The 13,926-nt window shown below is 45.2% G+C and overlaps 1 protein-coding gene across 2 annotated transcripts in view; it reads right to left on the bottom strand.

The window, feature by feature from the left end:
• Positions 1-86: 86 nt before the first annotated feature.
• The window catches only part of Ifnar2 (interferon alpha and beta receptor subunit 2), a 30,949-nt gene continuing 17,109 nt past the window's right edge, over positions 87-13,926 (bottom strand). For both annotated transcript variants that reach the window (XM_034515707.2, XM_076943149.1), the window contains exons 6-9: positions 13,277-13,431; positions 11,151-11,316; positions 6,654-6,781; positions 87-1,974 (exon numbers count right to left, since the gene is read on the bottom strand). In XM_034515707.2, coding sequence (XP_034371598.1) covers positions 1,264-1,974; positions 6,654-6,781; positions 11,151-11,316; positions 13,277-13,431 — 1,160 coding nt within the window. In that variant the 3' untranslated portion in view covers positions 87-1,263. The remainder of the gene's footprint in view (positions 1,975-6,653; positions 6,782-11,150; positions 11,317-13,276; positions 13,432-13,926) is intronic.

Raw genomic sequence — 13,926 nt, 5'->3', positions numbered from 1 at the left:
AAAGCTAGTAGTACAGTCTTGAAATGGCAGCAGACATATGCTGTAGAAAGCATTCCAGAGAGAAACGACCCAAAAAGACCAGAGGCTTATATGAAAAGTACTTTTGTATTACTCTGTGACAATTTTTACATCGTATAAAATTAAAAAAAATAAAAATAAAAAACAACAACTAAGTGCAAGCATTAAAAAGCCAACTCCCAGCGATTATGCAAAGCTTAAAAGAAAGCATTGCTACCGGAGAATGCCGATAGTTTTGTTCAGAGGGCGGAGGAGAAACGGTTGTTATGTATAGGGTCTCCTTCCTGTGGGATTTTTCTTATGTCAGTTCGACAAGGGTTTCTTTTGAATTGTTTTACAGAGGCTACATGGGTAATCCTTCGGAAGCCTTTAAGCCAGGACCCGTTGTACTAGTTCCTCTTTGAATAGAAAATGTGAGACACTGGTTTTGGGGTGGGGAGAGTAAAGATGGATGGATGGATGGAGGCTCCTACAGCCTTCATCCACCCCAGCATCACTCCCGGGGCTCAGCACTTCCCCTGAGTCTTGATGAAGAAGATTTCCTGCTTAGTCCCTTCACTTCACAAACTGAGAGACTGAAGTTTAAAGAAGTGAAGCAGAAAGACCTTAAAATGTGGCCGTGAGATTCCTCTCTCTGAGTCACTTGTTGGGTCCTACCTAGAATTATTCATGTGGCTTCTCCCCCTCCTCATTAAAACTGTGAGGGTTTTTATGGGTGGCTGTGAAGGAACTTCCCAGAGTGGTAGAGGAGACAGATCTTGACATCTGGAAAGAGCCCAGACAGGGGGCTCAAGCCTTGCTAGCTTTTCTTTCTCCTTGCCAGCAGCCAGCTCAGCCTGCCCTACCTCTGCCCCTTCTGCCCCCTTTCAGGTTCATTCCTAGGGTCCTGCTGAACACTGTTTGGCCAGTTTTTCTTTTCCCTTTCTCTCCCCCAATTTAATCATTTCCTAGAAACCGCACAGGGAGGGCTGCCTCTGAAAACCACACTGAACACTGTTCCTTGGGAAAGGTAACACAAAGCACCTTAGTGCGTTAGTGGAAAGAGGGTGGGCGGGTCACACTCATGACCCATGTAAACAATCCTGATGCCCAAATTGGCAATCTGCATAGAGAAGGCCATCCAGCAAGGACCAAGAGGGCTGGAGAGCTCTCTAGTCCCTCCCTAACAGACACCTGGAGACCATAGGGCATGGCTGTGAGAGAACCCTGTAAGTGCCTAGCTCCAGTCAATGAACCACTTTGGAGTCATCTCATGATATAGCCGTCCCCTGCATCGGCATCAGCATCAGAATCTGAAGTGTCTGTCTTTTCAGATGACCCATCTTCAGTCCACAGACCCTGGGAAGAGAGGATGGGATGGGGTGGCTGTGTCCTGTCCCCACCAGCTATCTGAAGGTCTGACTCTGTCCTGTGGGGACCCTCGTCTAGGAGGCCTGTGTCTTCTGTGAGATAGATTGTCTCTGAGGCATCTTCATCATGGAGAACTCTCAGAAACACAGAGTTTAAGTTCACATTGAAGATAACATTGTCCCCAGGCCCATCCATGGAGTTGTTGTCCTCCTCGGGGAAGGAGTCCTTGGGCACACTCTTTCTTCTTTCATAGGGGCCACCTGAGTCTTCTGAAGGCCCCGCCTCCACCTCTGTGGGAAGTTGTGACTCAGATCCAGCCCCTGCCCCAGCTTCATCAGATTCCTCACCACCTGAATTTTCTTCATGTGGGGGCTCCTCCAGGTTGGCTGAGGTGTCAGAGGTTTGTTGCAGAGGCTTGCCCATCAGGCCATGCATGGTGTAGCCAGTGACACTTGCTTTGGGGACCTCTTCGTCACTGTCACTGTCGTCCCCATAGTCGTAATTCCACAGTCTCTTCTTTGTGGTTTTGGGAATGACCTCCAGCCGGTCGATGGCTTCTGAAGGTGGCCATTCAGGGAATATCCAGGTTAAAAAGTTACGGAAATTCTAGAGAAAGAGGGAGAGGGAGGAGGGACATGAGGCAGGAAGAGAAAAAGTCTTTCACTTGTATTAACTCTTCAACAATAACAACAACACACCCTTAGTATTCACTGTGAAGTGATGTGGATACAAGTGACATCCATATCCATGTGTAATAACATTCATATGTGATAACACCCATGTGTACTAACACCCATGTGTAGTAACACCCATGTGTATTAACACCCATGTGTAGTAGCACCCATGTGTAGTAACACCCATGAGTAGTAACAAACACCCATGAGTAGTAACACCCATGAGTAGTAACAAACACCCATGAGTAGTAACACCCATGAGTAGTAACACCCATGAGTAGTAACACCCATGTGTAGTAGCACCCATGTGTAGTAACACCCATGTGTAGTAACACCCATGTGTAGTAACGCCCATGAGTAGTAACAAACACCCATGAGTAGTAACACCCATGTGTAGTAGCACCCATGAGTAGTAACACCCATGTGTAGTAGCACCCATGTGTACTAACACCCATGTGTAGTAACACCCATGTGTAGTAACACCCATGAGTAGTAACACCCATGAGTAGTAACACCCATGTGTAGTAGCACCCATGTGTAGTAACACCCATGTGTAGTAACACCCATGTGTAGTAATACCCATGAGTAGTAACAAACACCCATGAGTAGTAACACCCATGTGTAGTAACACCCATGTGTACTAACACCCATGTGTACTAACACCCATGTGTAGTAACACCCATGTGTAGTAACACCCATGTGTAGTAACACCCATGTGTACTAACACCCATGTGTAGTAACACCCATGTGTACTAACATCCATGTGTAGTAACATCCATGAGTAGTAACACCCATGAGTAGTAACACCCATGAGTAGTAACACCCATGTGTAGTAACACCCATGAGTAGTAACACCCATGAGTAGTAACACCCATGAGTAGTAACACCCATGTGTAGTAACACCCATGTGTAGTAACAAACACCCATGAATAGTAACACCCATGTGTACTAACACCCATGTGTACTAACACCCATGTGTACTAACACCCATGTGTACTAACACCCATGTGTACTAACAAAAGCTGATGGTTGTCTGGCACTGGCTAGATGCTGGGCACTGATGCATTTCATAATATGACCCTTCAAACCCAAGGATGCTAGGGTCCTCTCTATCAAATGTCATAGCACTTGCATGTCACCTCTGTACACTCCCCAGCTTTCAATCACCTCCAGATTGTTTACAGTACTCAATTTGATATAGATACACCACGTGGCTTAGGGAATACTGCCAAGAAAAAGTCCATTTAGATACTGTGTCTGTGGTTGGATGAAGTCTGTGAATGCAAGCCGTTTAGTCCCTCTGCCCTCAGAAGTGCTCTATGAGGCAGGCTCTCTCGCTCTGTCCAGTGTATGTGTCTGTGTGTGTGTCTGTGTGTGCTGAGGACTAAACTCGGCTTCTTGCATGCTAAACACACCCCACACCACTGGACTCCACACCTCCACACCCAGCCTCTAGACTTACTATGCATTTAATCGTGTGTGGCATGAGGTAGAGCGGGATCCCATGATTCTCTAGTACAGATAACACTATCACTGGCTACCAAGGCTCCTCAGAAGTTTGCACAGCCATTGTCACTGTCATTGGCCTCCGTGCATGTGCCTGGGTTTCTGGGCTTCTCTGTGAATGGGATTTTGTTCCCCCTTTCACTAAATTTATTACATTTATTCCTTAAATTAAGAAAATAATTTGCTGTTTCTGTAATTGTATGAATATCAAGGACTATTAAAATGATATTCCATTCCTATAAATATAAAAACCAGGAAAATAACCTATGCCACTAGTAATCTGGACCAATCATGGTGAGCATTGGTTCTTTGGGAGGTGGCAAGAGAGGATTCTGGGAGAGCTGGCTGTGTTTCTTCCTTGGTCTGAGCATAAGGTAAATGTTTGCTTGGGGTTGGCAAAATACAGTGAGTGTTGCAGAGTTGGTTTGTGTACTTTAATCCCGAGGCTGGAAACAGCATCACCCTGATTTTCTAATTAAACAGCAATTTAAGAATGCAATGACCTTGCCAAGCCTTTTTAAAAAATCTGAGATGGTCTCACTGTGCAGTCTTGGCTGACCCAGCACTCATTCTGCAGAACAGATTGCTGAAACTAAAATTTAGCTCCAGAGTAATGTGAGCGGAGTGATATTGTTTATAAATTCTTACTGTCCGCCCAGCTCTTCAAACAGAGCCCCGTGGCAGCCATGTTCCATGTGCCAGCACTTGGAATACATTGCCATCCAGTAGAGTCAACAGGTATTTGTCAAGCCCAGCACAGTAGCCATTTAAACCGGTCATTAGCATGGTCAAGATGCTAAGCTCTAGTCCCCAAACTGGTCACAAGCGCATCTACAAGCACGCCAGGCTTGAAGTGTCATATTTTCCTACTTCTGGGGGATTTTCTTAAATGGAGAGCAACAATTTCAAACAGAGAATTAGTAGGCAGACTCCAAGTGACACCAGAACAAAGTGACCAAAACTCTACAGGCTGTGGAGGGACAGTAGATTACAGGACTGCTGCGAAAACAGAGTAGGGCAGGTGAGCCGCAACTCGAGAAAGCAAGGAATGCCTCTTTGAAACGTTGTTACAAATGCAACGTGAGGAGTGGGGCAGTGGGATAGATACAAAATGACAAACGGTTGGGAAAGGCAGCTGTGTCAAGACACACTGAGCGTAGAAAGCTGTAGCATCAATAGGCAGACTCTGTAAGGGCTCCGTGCTCTAAGCGGAAGCACAGAAGAAAGGTAAGCAAATGGTTTCTTGTGACTAAGGGAAGTCACAGGTGAGAATGACTGTGATCCACCATCATGTATGGGGCAGGGAACAAAGTGTGGTCAGCTCAGTATGACATAAGACAGACCGACATGTGTATATGATCTGCTGAAGTAATCTAAAACAGATAGATGACCTGCATAAGAACTTCTACTGAACTACTCCTAATTGGAATGAAAGAGAGAAGGCAATTGATCCAAATGCCCTACTGCTGGGAAAAAAATAGTGTCTGGATAAGACTGTAATTGTACGATCATTAAACATGATAATGGAGTGCCCAGAAGGCTCTGTCAGTAAGGTGCATGCACAAGTGTAACGACCTGAGTTCTGATTCCCATGGGTCCAGTACCCTAAATCTGCAATCCCGGCCCGGATGGGGTGGGACAGAGAGGCATGCGGAGCCCTGAAGCTCATTGGTCAGTCAGCCTAGCTGGACTGATGGCCTCCAGGTTCGGTGAGAGACCTACTCTAAAAATATAAAGGGGGAAAAGCCCACCCTTAGGGCTCAGAGACCATTGTAGAAGAGAGAACAGAAAGATTACAAGAGCCAGAGGTTCAGGGAGTTTGCTGTGAGATTGTGTCTCCTAGGAATGTCACATGTTACATCCATAAAGTCTCAACAGCATTAGTGCCTAAACCTGAGCCGAGCATGGACAACAGTGGACATGCAAATATGAACTGGGGTCCAGGAAAGCTGAGGCCTCAACCCTACACAAAGAACTACAGGCAACTAAGGATTACTGGGAGTCACTCTGGGAAAATCAGTCTTCCCCAGGAAAGTGCATACCAGTTGGTTATCCAATACCAAATGGTCAGCCCCAACAACACAAATAAAAGTAACACTGTAAAGACTGAACAGGTTATACTTATGCATACAGCAATATATGTGTATGTAATAATAATCAATGAGAAAGGGGCCACAAGTGTGAAAGAGAGTGGAGAGAATCTGTGGGAGGGAGGGAAAGGGGGAAACTATGTCATTACATTATAATCTCGAAAAATAAAAACTGTAAAGTTTTTAAAACAGCAATCATTAGCTTATTTTAGAGAAAGTGTATGTAGTTGAATAGAAAAAGAATCAAATACTTTTACTAAAAATAGAACATGTTTTACTCATGTTAAAAAAAACCAAACAAACCCAAGCAAACAATAGCATGGGAAGGGCTGGCAAGGTTTAGTGGGTAAAAGCCGTTGACATAAGGCTGCCCACCGGAGTCCACCCCAGACCCATAGCACAGAGAGTTGACTTCTCCTTAAAGTTGCCCTTTGACACCACAGGATGCTCCCTCCCCAGTCACAAAGAAACACGTGTAGCTAAGTTTTGTTTTGCTTTAAGAAGGAGGAAGCACATGAAGTTGGGAGGGTAGTGGGGCGCTGGGTGTGGGAGGAGTTTGGATCCAGGAAAGAACAGAATAAAAGATACTGTATGAAACTGTCAAAGACTAAAGTAAAAAATTTAAATAAAAATGAGCTGGCAAGTCACAGGGAAAGACACCTAAAGTCAGCACATGTCTTCAACATACGAACACACGAACAAATACCTACCACAGAGGGAAAGAGAGGAGAGAGAGAGAGTTCACATACATGAGGGAGGAGAGAAAAAAAGAGAGAGAAGAGAGAGGGAGGGGGAGGAGGGAGAAGAGAGGAAGAGGGGGGAGAGAGAGAACATAGACAGACACAAAAAATATAAAATGCCAAATACATTTGAGACTTGCAGGGACAACAAAGAATCTAGGATGGCCAAATTGACTGATGCTTTTGGAAAATGAGATTCTTTCTGAAAACATATTATGTCTCTAACAAAAAAATATTAAGTTAAAATAAAAAATAAAGACAGAAAAACTACATACCAAGACATTGGGAAAATTGTCTTTTAGGCATATATAACCAATCCGTTTCAGTACTAGGACGGTGCTCATGCAGACCATCATTATCAGGCACCCAGTAACTAGTCCTACTTTGGTAGATTCTGATAATCCTGTTAATGAAAAGAAAATGACTTTATTCAAAAGAAATACAACACATGGTCACAGATGGGGTACACTCTCACATTGGTCTGGTGACAGAAGTCAACGCAGGGGAAGTGAAAGCTTAGAAGAAAAAAAAAAATTCACCAAAACCAAAGAATAGAAGCTAATCTGAGTGCATATATTTTAAATAAACTAGATTTAGAGTTTCAAAGTAAAAAAGAAAATGTGTTCAGTAGTTGCAATAGAATAGCTGCTGGCTGGCTGTGGCTCTTTAAATTTCAAGGATCAAATCTGGACAGAAGCAGAAACACCACACTAGCCACAGCCCAAATGCTCATGGGTATTCGTTGCCCAGGAGGGAACCTCAGAAGACAGAGAACTGCTGGAAAACCAACTGGGCCATTCTGAGGCTCGCCCTTCCCGAACGAACGCAGCCCTTGCCTGTGAAGAACTTCCCTTAGCCTCTTGCCAAGTTCCCTTTTCGAGTTCTACCCCTGCCATGAAAGTAGCTGATTCTTGTAGGTTGAGTTGCCCCGTGAAAAGCTCTCTTATATTTCTAAAAATGATATGAATATGAACCCCATATCCAGAGCTTCTGGGACAGTTAATTTTTTTTTTTCTTTCTCTTTTTAAGAAGGAGAGAGAACGTGACATAGGATACAGAGGAGCAAAAGGACTAACTGAAATTAGGATCGATGGTCTTTTGAAAGGGGAAGGAATACATAAGTAGGTCAGTAAGGACCCTAGGATTGGTGGCTGGCACTGGAGCCTAGTCCCATGCCCATGCCGGACGAATGCCGGAGGAGGCACCTCCCATCTGGGAAAGGTCTGGGATCAGACTTAAGGCTCAGGGGCACAGTTCCCAGACACACTAAATCTTTACACAGGTCCCAAGAAGGGAAAGGTAAACCCACGTAACCCCGGGGTGAAGCATTGGCGTGTCACGGGGGATTCTGACTCACACGTGACTCATGGGTCTACCCAACTTTCCCGAGTCTACACAGAGTAGCACTGTAAACTCAACAGTCACGCTACAAAGCACAGTATGCTAATTGCACAGCTCCCCAGAGCGATGCTTCTCAAAGGGTGGCTCTGTCATCAGTCTCAGAGTCTTTACGTCTTGAAGAATTTGTGTAACTTAAAGGGGTAACTTAAAATACAATCTCTCTTGGGCTGTGGCTGATTACTCATGCATGTTATCACTGCGGATCATCTTCCTAGGAGAGAGGTTAGATCATCTCATGTCGGGAAGGGTAGACCAGATTTGCATCTTCAAACCTTGGCCTTGGATGCCTCTTGTCAGCAAGGACAGTGTTTTATGGTTGCTCTTCTCTGCAAGAGAACTTTCTTCCCTGCCAGGCCCTGTGGGTGAGAACCACTTGGAAGCTTCTGGTCCCTGGCAGGAGTCACCTGGATCCCCTCACTGTGTGGCACACCCATGTCCTCTTAGATCCTAAGTCAGATCCGCTTAAGTCCCACGGGGGTGGGGGGGTGTCTTCCTATTGGCTTTTAAGGTCACCTACATTGTCTAGTGTCTTCCAGCCTTTCTGACCTTAACTCAGATTGGCTTACAGTTCCGAGGTTTAGACATGCAAAATGAGCTTCACTGAGATGAAGCCCAGGGTGACACCACAGATCCATTTCTATGTCCTTTCTGCTTTTGAGACACCCCCCCCCCCCACTCCCACCCCATGCTCTGAGCCTGCTGCTTAGCAACTCTCCAGCTCTCGGAGTCTGACCATTGCTTCCAAGATCACTGTCCTCTGGCTCCTTTCCTCCTAAGGTTCTCTGTGCTCCCAGGAGGCTCACATGGGTGGTCTTAGATAATCCATCTCCATTCTGAATTCATTAGGAGCCACGAAGCCACTCTGGACTCAGGAGGTAGCATGTTGAGATTTCTAGGGTCAAGACACAGATGTCTTTATGTGCCCATTACTCTGTCCACTATACCTCTCTTGGGAGGTACTCCTCCTCCTGGTCCTGCTGTAGGTGTCCCCCCCCATCCCTTTTCCCATGAGCCGTGGTGCTTTAGTGCATATTAACCACTAAGTGTGAGTTGCTTCTTAAGGACTTGATCTTGGCCAAGACAAAGTCACTCCCACCTGGAGACCACACCACCCAGGGCTGTTAATGAGTTCACTGACTGAGAAGCCCTTGGGATTCGGCTGCTGAGCTGAGGGTGCTCACACCAAGGACACCCACTTGCTTTCCTTTTCTTTGCTGGTCCACACTGGTTCCACCCTCCTCCTTCTGAGATTCGCCCACCTCCGCATAGATCACAATTTAACAGGGACTGCAGGAAATGTGCACCAACATGGCCAGATTTAAAAGAGTGATTGATTGGCCCTCCCCTCCCCCAGTCACTTCCTCGGCGTTTTCTTTATCCCCCTCCCCGACCCCCAGCTCTTCCTATCATTTCAAATCCATCCTTTAATCTCATGATTTTCTCTCCTACTTCAGTGGGAGTCGCGTGAAGTCAGAGCTTTCTGCCTGCAGCCCTGCTGTGGTCATCAGATGGGGCGATTCTCCACAGGGTCACTAGGTTGGCTAAGAGCCAACGGATGAGTTTAGGGATTAACTAGGGGAAGTTGTCTTGCCATCTGTCTGTGGCTGTTGCCCTAAGAGTCAGTACTGGTCACTGTGGTCACTGTCCACCAAGTTGCATGCTCATGACCTTTGGTTTTACTGGTTAAGGGTCGTTCAGACGGCAGCTGAAGAGTGATAGAAAACGTAACAGTGAATTATCTTCAGCTGTTTGATTTCTGAGTGCCTGGCAAGAAAAGCACAACCATTTGGAAAGCTGGAGCTCCGTGCCCCTTAACTGTCTCAGTTAATGGCGGGGGTAGGGGTGGGGTGGAAGGGCGATGATGTGCAAAAGGATGTGTTAACACTAGATGAGGGTGGATGAACTCACTGCAATGCTATGACAAAGGCCACATCTTAACGGTGGGGCATGGGGGTGGGATGGAAGGTCAACCTCCAAAGAATGGGCAGCTGCCCTTCTTGTGTGCCCTTGGTCAGCACCCCTGGGGCACAGTAAGCCTTCCTCTGTGGTCTTACTAACTAGACTTTATTTTTTTATTAGATTTATTCATGTATGCTGTGTGGCAGTGTGCATGTGGAGGTTACAAGACAGCCTTGTGGAGTCCAGTCTCTTCTCCCACTATGTGGACTCTGGGGATCAAGCTTAGCAAGAAGCACCTTTACCCACTGAGCCATCTCATCAACCCTTACTTGAGTTATTATTGCTTGTGAGAGTTTTATCTGTATATAAGATCATGGTGTTTTACACACATACATGTAATGTTGCCCCCCACCCCTTCCTCCTATTCCTGGTTCTAGACACAGGGCTTCAAACCTCATGAAATTCCCTGAGTGACAGCAGTCTGTTTGCTGTTTATAACCAGTGCCATTTGGGGTCTGCTATGGTTGGAATATGTCTCTTGCAGTTAGCTTCCTCTGAGAAGGTTCTGTGAGGTGAGGTGTTTAGGTAGGAGGCTCTGACCTCATGCATGGAGCAATGCTGTCATTATGGGCATAGGTGAGATACTTCAAATGTGGCATTGGCATAAAACAGCTTGCCACCTCCCTTCCATGACATGTGGCATCTCCTACAATGGTCCAGCCAGGAAGCCTTTCCATCTTAGTCCCAGCCTCCAATACTAGGAGAAATAAAGATCTCTTGTCTATATATTTATGCACTTGGGTTATTCCACTATAGTAGCAGAAAAGGGACTAAGGTAGTAACTGTATCTGATTTTCTGCTATGAAACCCAGGCTGGCTGGAAACTCACTACACAGCCACAAACTTATAATGATCCTGCCTTTCTTCCTGAGGGGAAGAGCCCAGGCACGCACCACCACACCCCAGGTTCCCTTGTCCTGGCCACTGGGTCTCTCAGATAAAGAAAGGTTGGGGTCACGGCATTGGCTGTCCCAGTGTGTCTGTAACAGGAAGGCTTTCTGAAATCACCAGTGGCCATCTCCTCTCTGTGGACAAGGCCCCTTTCTGGTACATGCAGAACTATTATTCTTAGGACTCACACCCATGGGCAAAGTTTCCATACTGTTCCCTCCCTGGGCTTTAATGCTAGGACTTCAAGCAACTTCTAATCAAGCAATGGCCAAAGGGCACACAGTGAAGAATTTAACCCAGATTCCCTTAAGTGAAAGTGCTACAGGGGACTGATCTTCTAAGGCAGATATTTGATTATTCTTACGGCAGGACAAGACATTAGAGAAAGACCCATAGGGACAGCTCAGTGATGTGCATTTACTGGAAGAAGTACACTTAGTGTACTAGAACTTGAGATTTTTTTTCTTTTCAGAAAGTTTTCCATCAAAACAATAGTACAAATTTTAAAAACCTAATCGTACCTGATTCCTGGCCAGGCTGAAGGACGGTACATTTTAAGGGTGATTCTCTTAATTCTCTTACATGTTCATCATTAAAATAAACAGATACACAGTAGTTTGTCTTTGGAAGTAAGTCTTCAAGGACATATGTGAAGTTCCCAGGGATATTTTTCACTTTGTGCTTGTGCTGTAAAAAGAAACACACACACACACACACACACACACACACACACACACACACACACACACACACACACAGAGATCAGTTAAGACTTTGGTGAAAGGTTAGCCCTAAAGGTTATATTTTCAAATCTTAAACAGGTTAAAAATACCACAGGCTTAACAAGGTTTATGTCACTAAAAGCAAGAAACTTATCACCAAACTTCACATTCATACATATGTACACATATTTTAAAACCAAGGTATCTGACTTATCAGATCCATTTTATGGATGAGAAGAAAAAGTCCAAAAGGGGAGTGAAGGCTTCCATGACATCATCGCCACAATATTATCATCTTTCTGGAGCTGATGAGATGATTGGGGTGAGTTTAGGTCATCAGAGTGGAGCCCCAGGAATAAACCCCGGTGGCTCACAGAGAAAAACACATCTGAACACATGCATGCATGCTCCCTGTTCTCTTCATGTCAGTCTTCACTGCCTCAGGCCTTAGTCGGTAGGAAGAGGGCCATCCATGGATGTCATCTCTCAGCCTCGACTCCGGAAGCCAGAGTCAAAATAACCCTCCTTCTTGATAAAGTGTATAGCCACAGGTATTTCCTTACAGTCACAGCAAACAGACTAAGACATTCTTCTTTCTGCATCTGTGCATCCTCCTCCATCCCATCTCTATTCCCAGCCAAGGGCACCTTTCTCTATGCTCTCAGAGTTCCACCAAGCCTCTAGGACACTTACTTGATATTCCACTAACTCCCACCGTCTCCAGGACATTTCATCTGCACGTGGACATGCTTGTCATTCCTCCCATCTTAGAAACTCCTTCCTTCAGTCCCACCTTCTAGAGCTATTGCTGCAGCTATGTAAGAAAGGCTCTGGAGAATGAGCCCTTCAAGGCTTTCCTTAAGCCCATACACCCAGGCTTTGCCCATTACTCATCAAAGGCACTCTTATTAAAAGACTCTCTTTTAACTCCAGACATGGGAGCTGAGATACCTGCCATTGTCTCCTTCTGAATCTAACACTGGCATCTCGAATTTAACATATCTTAACCGAAGTTCATCCACAGTCCTCATTATCTCAGTTAACGGCAACTGTAAGGTGCTGTGGCCATAAGGTTTCTCTACCTCACTGTAGAGTCCACATATGAAACACATGTAGCACTGGAAGGTCACAGCTCCAACACCTTGTCCAGGCCACTCCCTCCTGCTGCCTGGGTTACACCAATGATCTCTTTTATTTCATGATTTAATGTGACTTAAAAATCAACTTAAGAACAGAAGAAGAAGGAGGAGGAGAAGGAGAAGGAGGAGAAGGAGGAGAAGAAGGTGGAGGTAGAGGTAGAGGTGGAGGAAAAAGAGGAGAAGGAGAAGGAGAAGAAGGAGAAGGAGAAGGAGAAGGAGAAGGAGAAGGAGAAGGAGAAGGAGAAGGAGAAGGAGAAGGAGAAGGAGAAGGAGAAGGAGGAGAAGAAGCCTCTGTCTACAGTCTTCATCCTACGGTGTTGTTGTTATCCTAATAAACACACAGTCTAAAATGCCACGATTCATGAACATAAAGAAGCAGAGATGAAAGACAACAGTAGATGATACAACCCCTTTCTCCTTTTCTTCCCCCCTCTGTCTCTCTGCCTCTGTCTCTTTTCTCTCTCTTTTCTCTCTGTCTCTCTCTTTGTATCTCTCCTTTCTCTTCTCTCTCTGTATCTCTCGCCCCTCTATCTCTTTCTGTCTCCATATCTCTCTCCTCTGTCTCTCTGTATCTCTCTGTTTCTGTCTCTCTCTCTTTCTCTCTCTCCCTCCCTCCCTTCTTCCCTCTGCAATGTTGGGTGCTGAACAGGGTAGCAAGCACTCTACTATTGAACTATGCCCTCTAATGTTGCCCTTTCCTGGCTTTACACAGTTCTCGAAAAGGAATAGAAATGTATCCACTGCCAGCTACCTATTATTTCCATCTGAACAGGAGGGACCACTTACCATCCTAAAGTTGTCCTTTGTCTGTTCTTTGATGAAAAAGGATGTAGACATCAGCTTTTCCCGGATCACCTTGGCAGTGACAGGTGGAAATTCTATCGTCACGTTTATGTGGTCTGTAAAGCCAACGATCTCAAATTCTGGGGGCTCAAGAGGAGCTGTGGAAAACAAAGGCTCTTCATAAGAAAGGGAATGAGCAACCGTCAGTCTCTCCCTATTTCAGTATGTACATTGTATCCTGTTGTCAGAGACGCTGCAGTTTCTCTTAAAGAAAGGCTAATTCTGTTTGAAGAGCTTTCTAACTGTAGCTGTATAGAGTTGTTTGGATTTACTGTTGAAAACCAGAATGATTTGATTCATTAGCATTCCTATGGCACAGGGTCACTGCCTTGAGACAGGTGTCAATAGCCTTCCCAACTCCCAGGCTGTATTGTAGATACAAAATTTAAAATGACTCCTTTTCGTAAATCAACGTGAATGCATAATAGTAATAAACAACTGTGGAAAATACAGGCAGGTAATTTTCTTTGAGTCAACTTTTCTATGCTAATGTATATAAATATATGTATATTCATACATATTAACTGGGGTATCTAAATAGTTATATATGCACATGCATCTTCACAAACACACACACACACACACACACACAC

The sequence above is a fragment of the Arvicanthis niloticus genome, chromosome 12 (genome assembly GCF_011762505.2).
Source record: "Arvicanthis niloticus isolate mArvNil1 chromosome 12, mArvNil1.pat.X, whole genome shotgun sequence".
NCBI classification, from domain to species: Eukaryota; Metazoa; Chordata; class Mammalia; order Rodentia; family Muridae; genus Arvicanthis; species Arvicanthis niloticus.
Note: the sequence above shows the minus strand (reverse complement) of the source record. Positions and strands in the feature narration are given on the sequence as shown.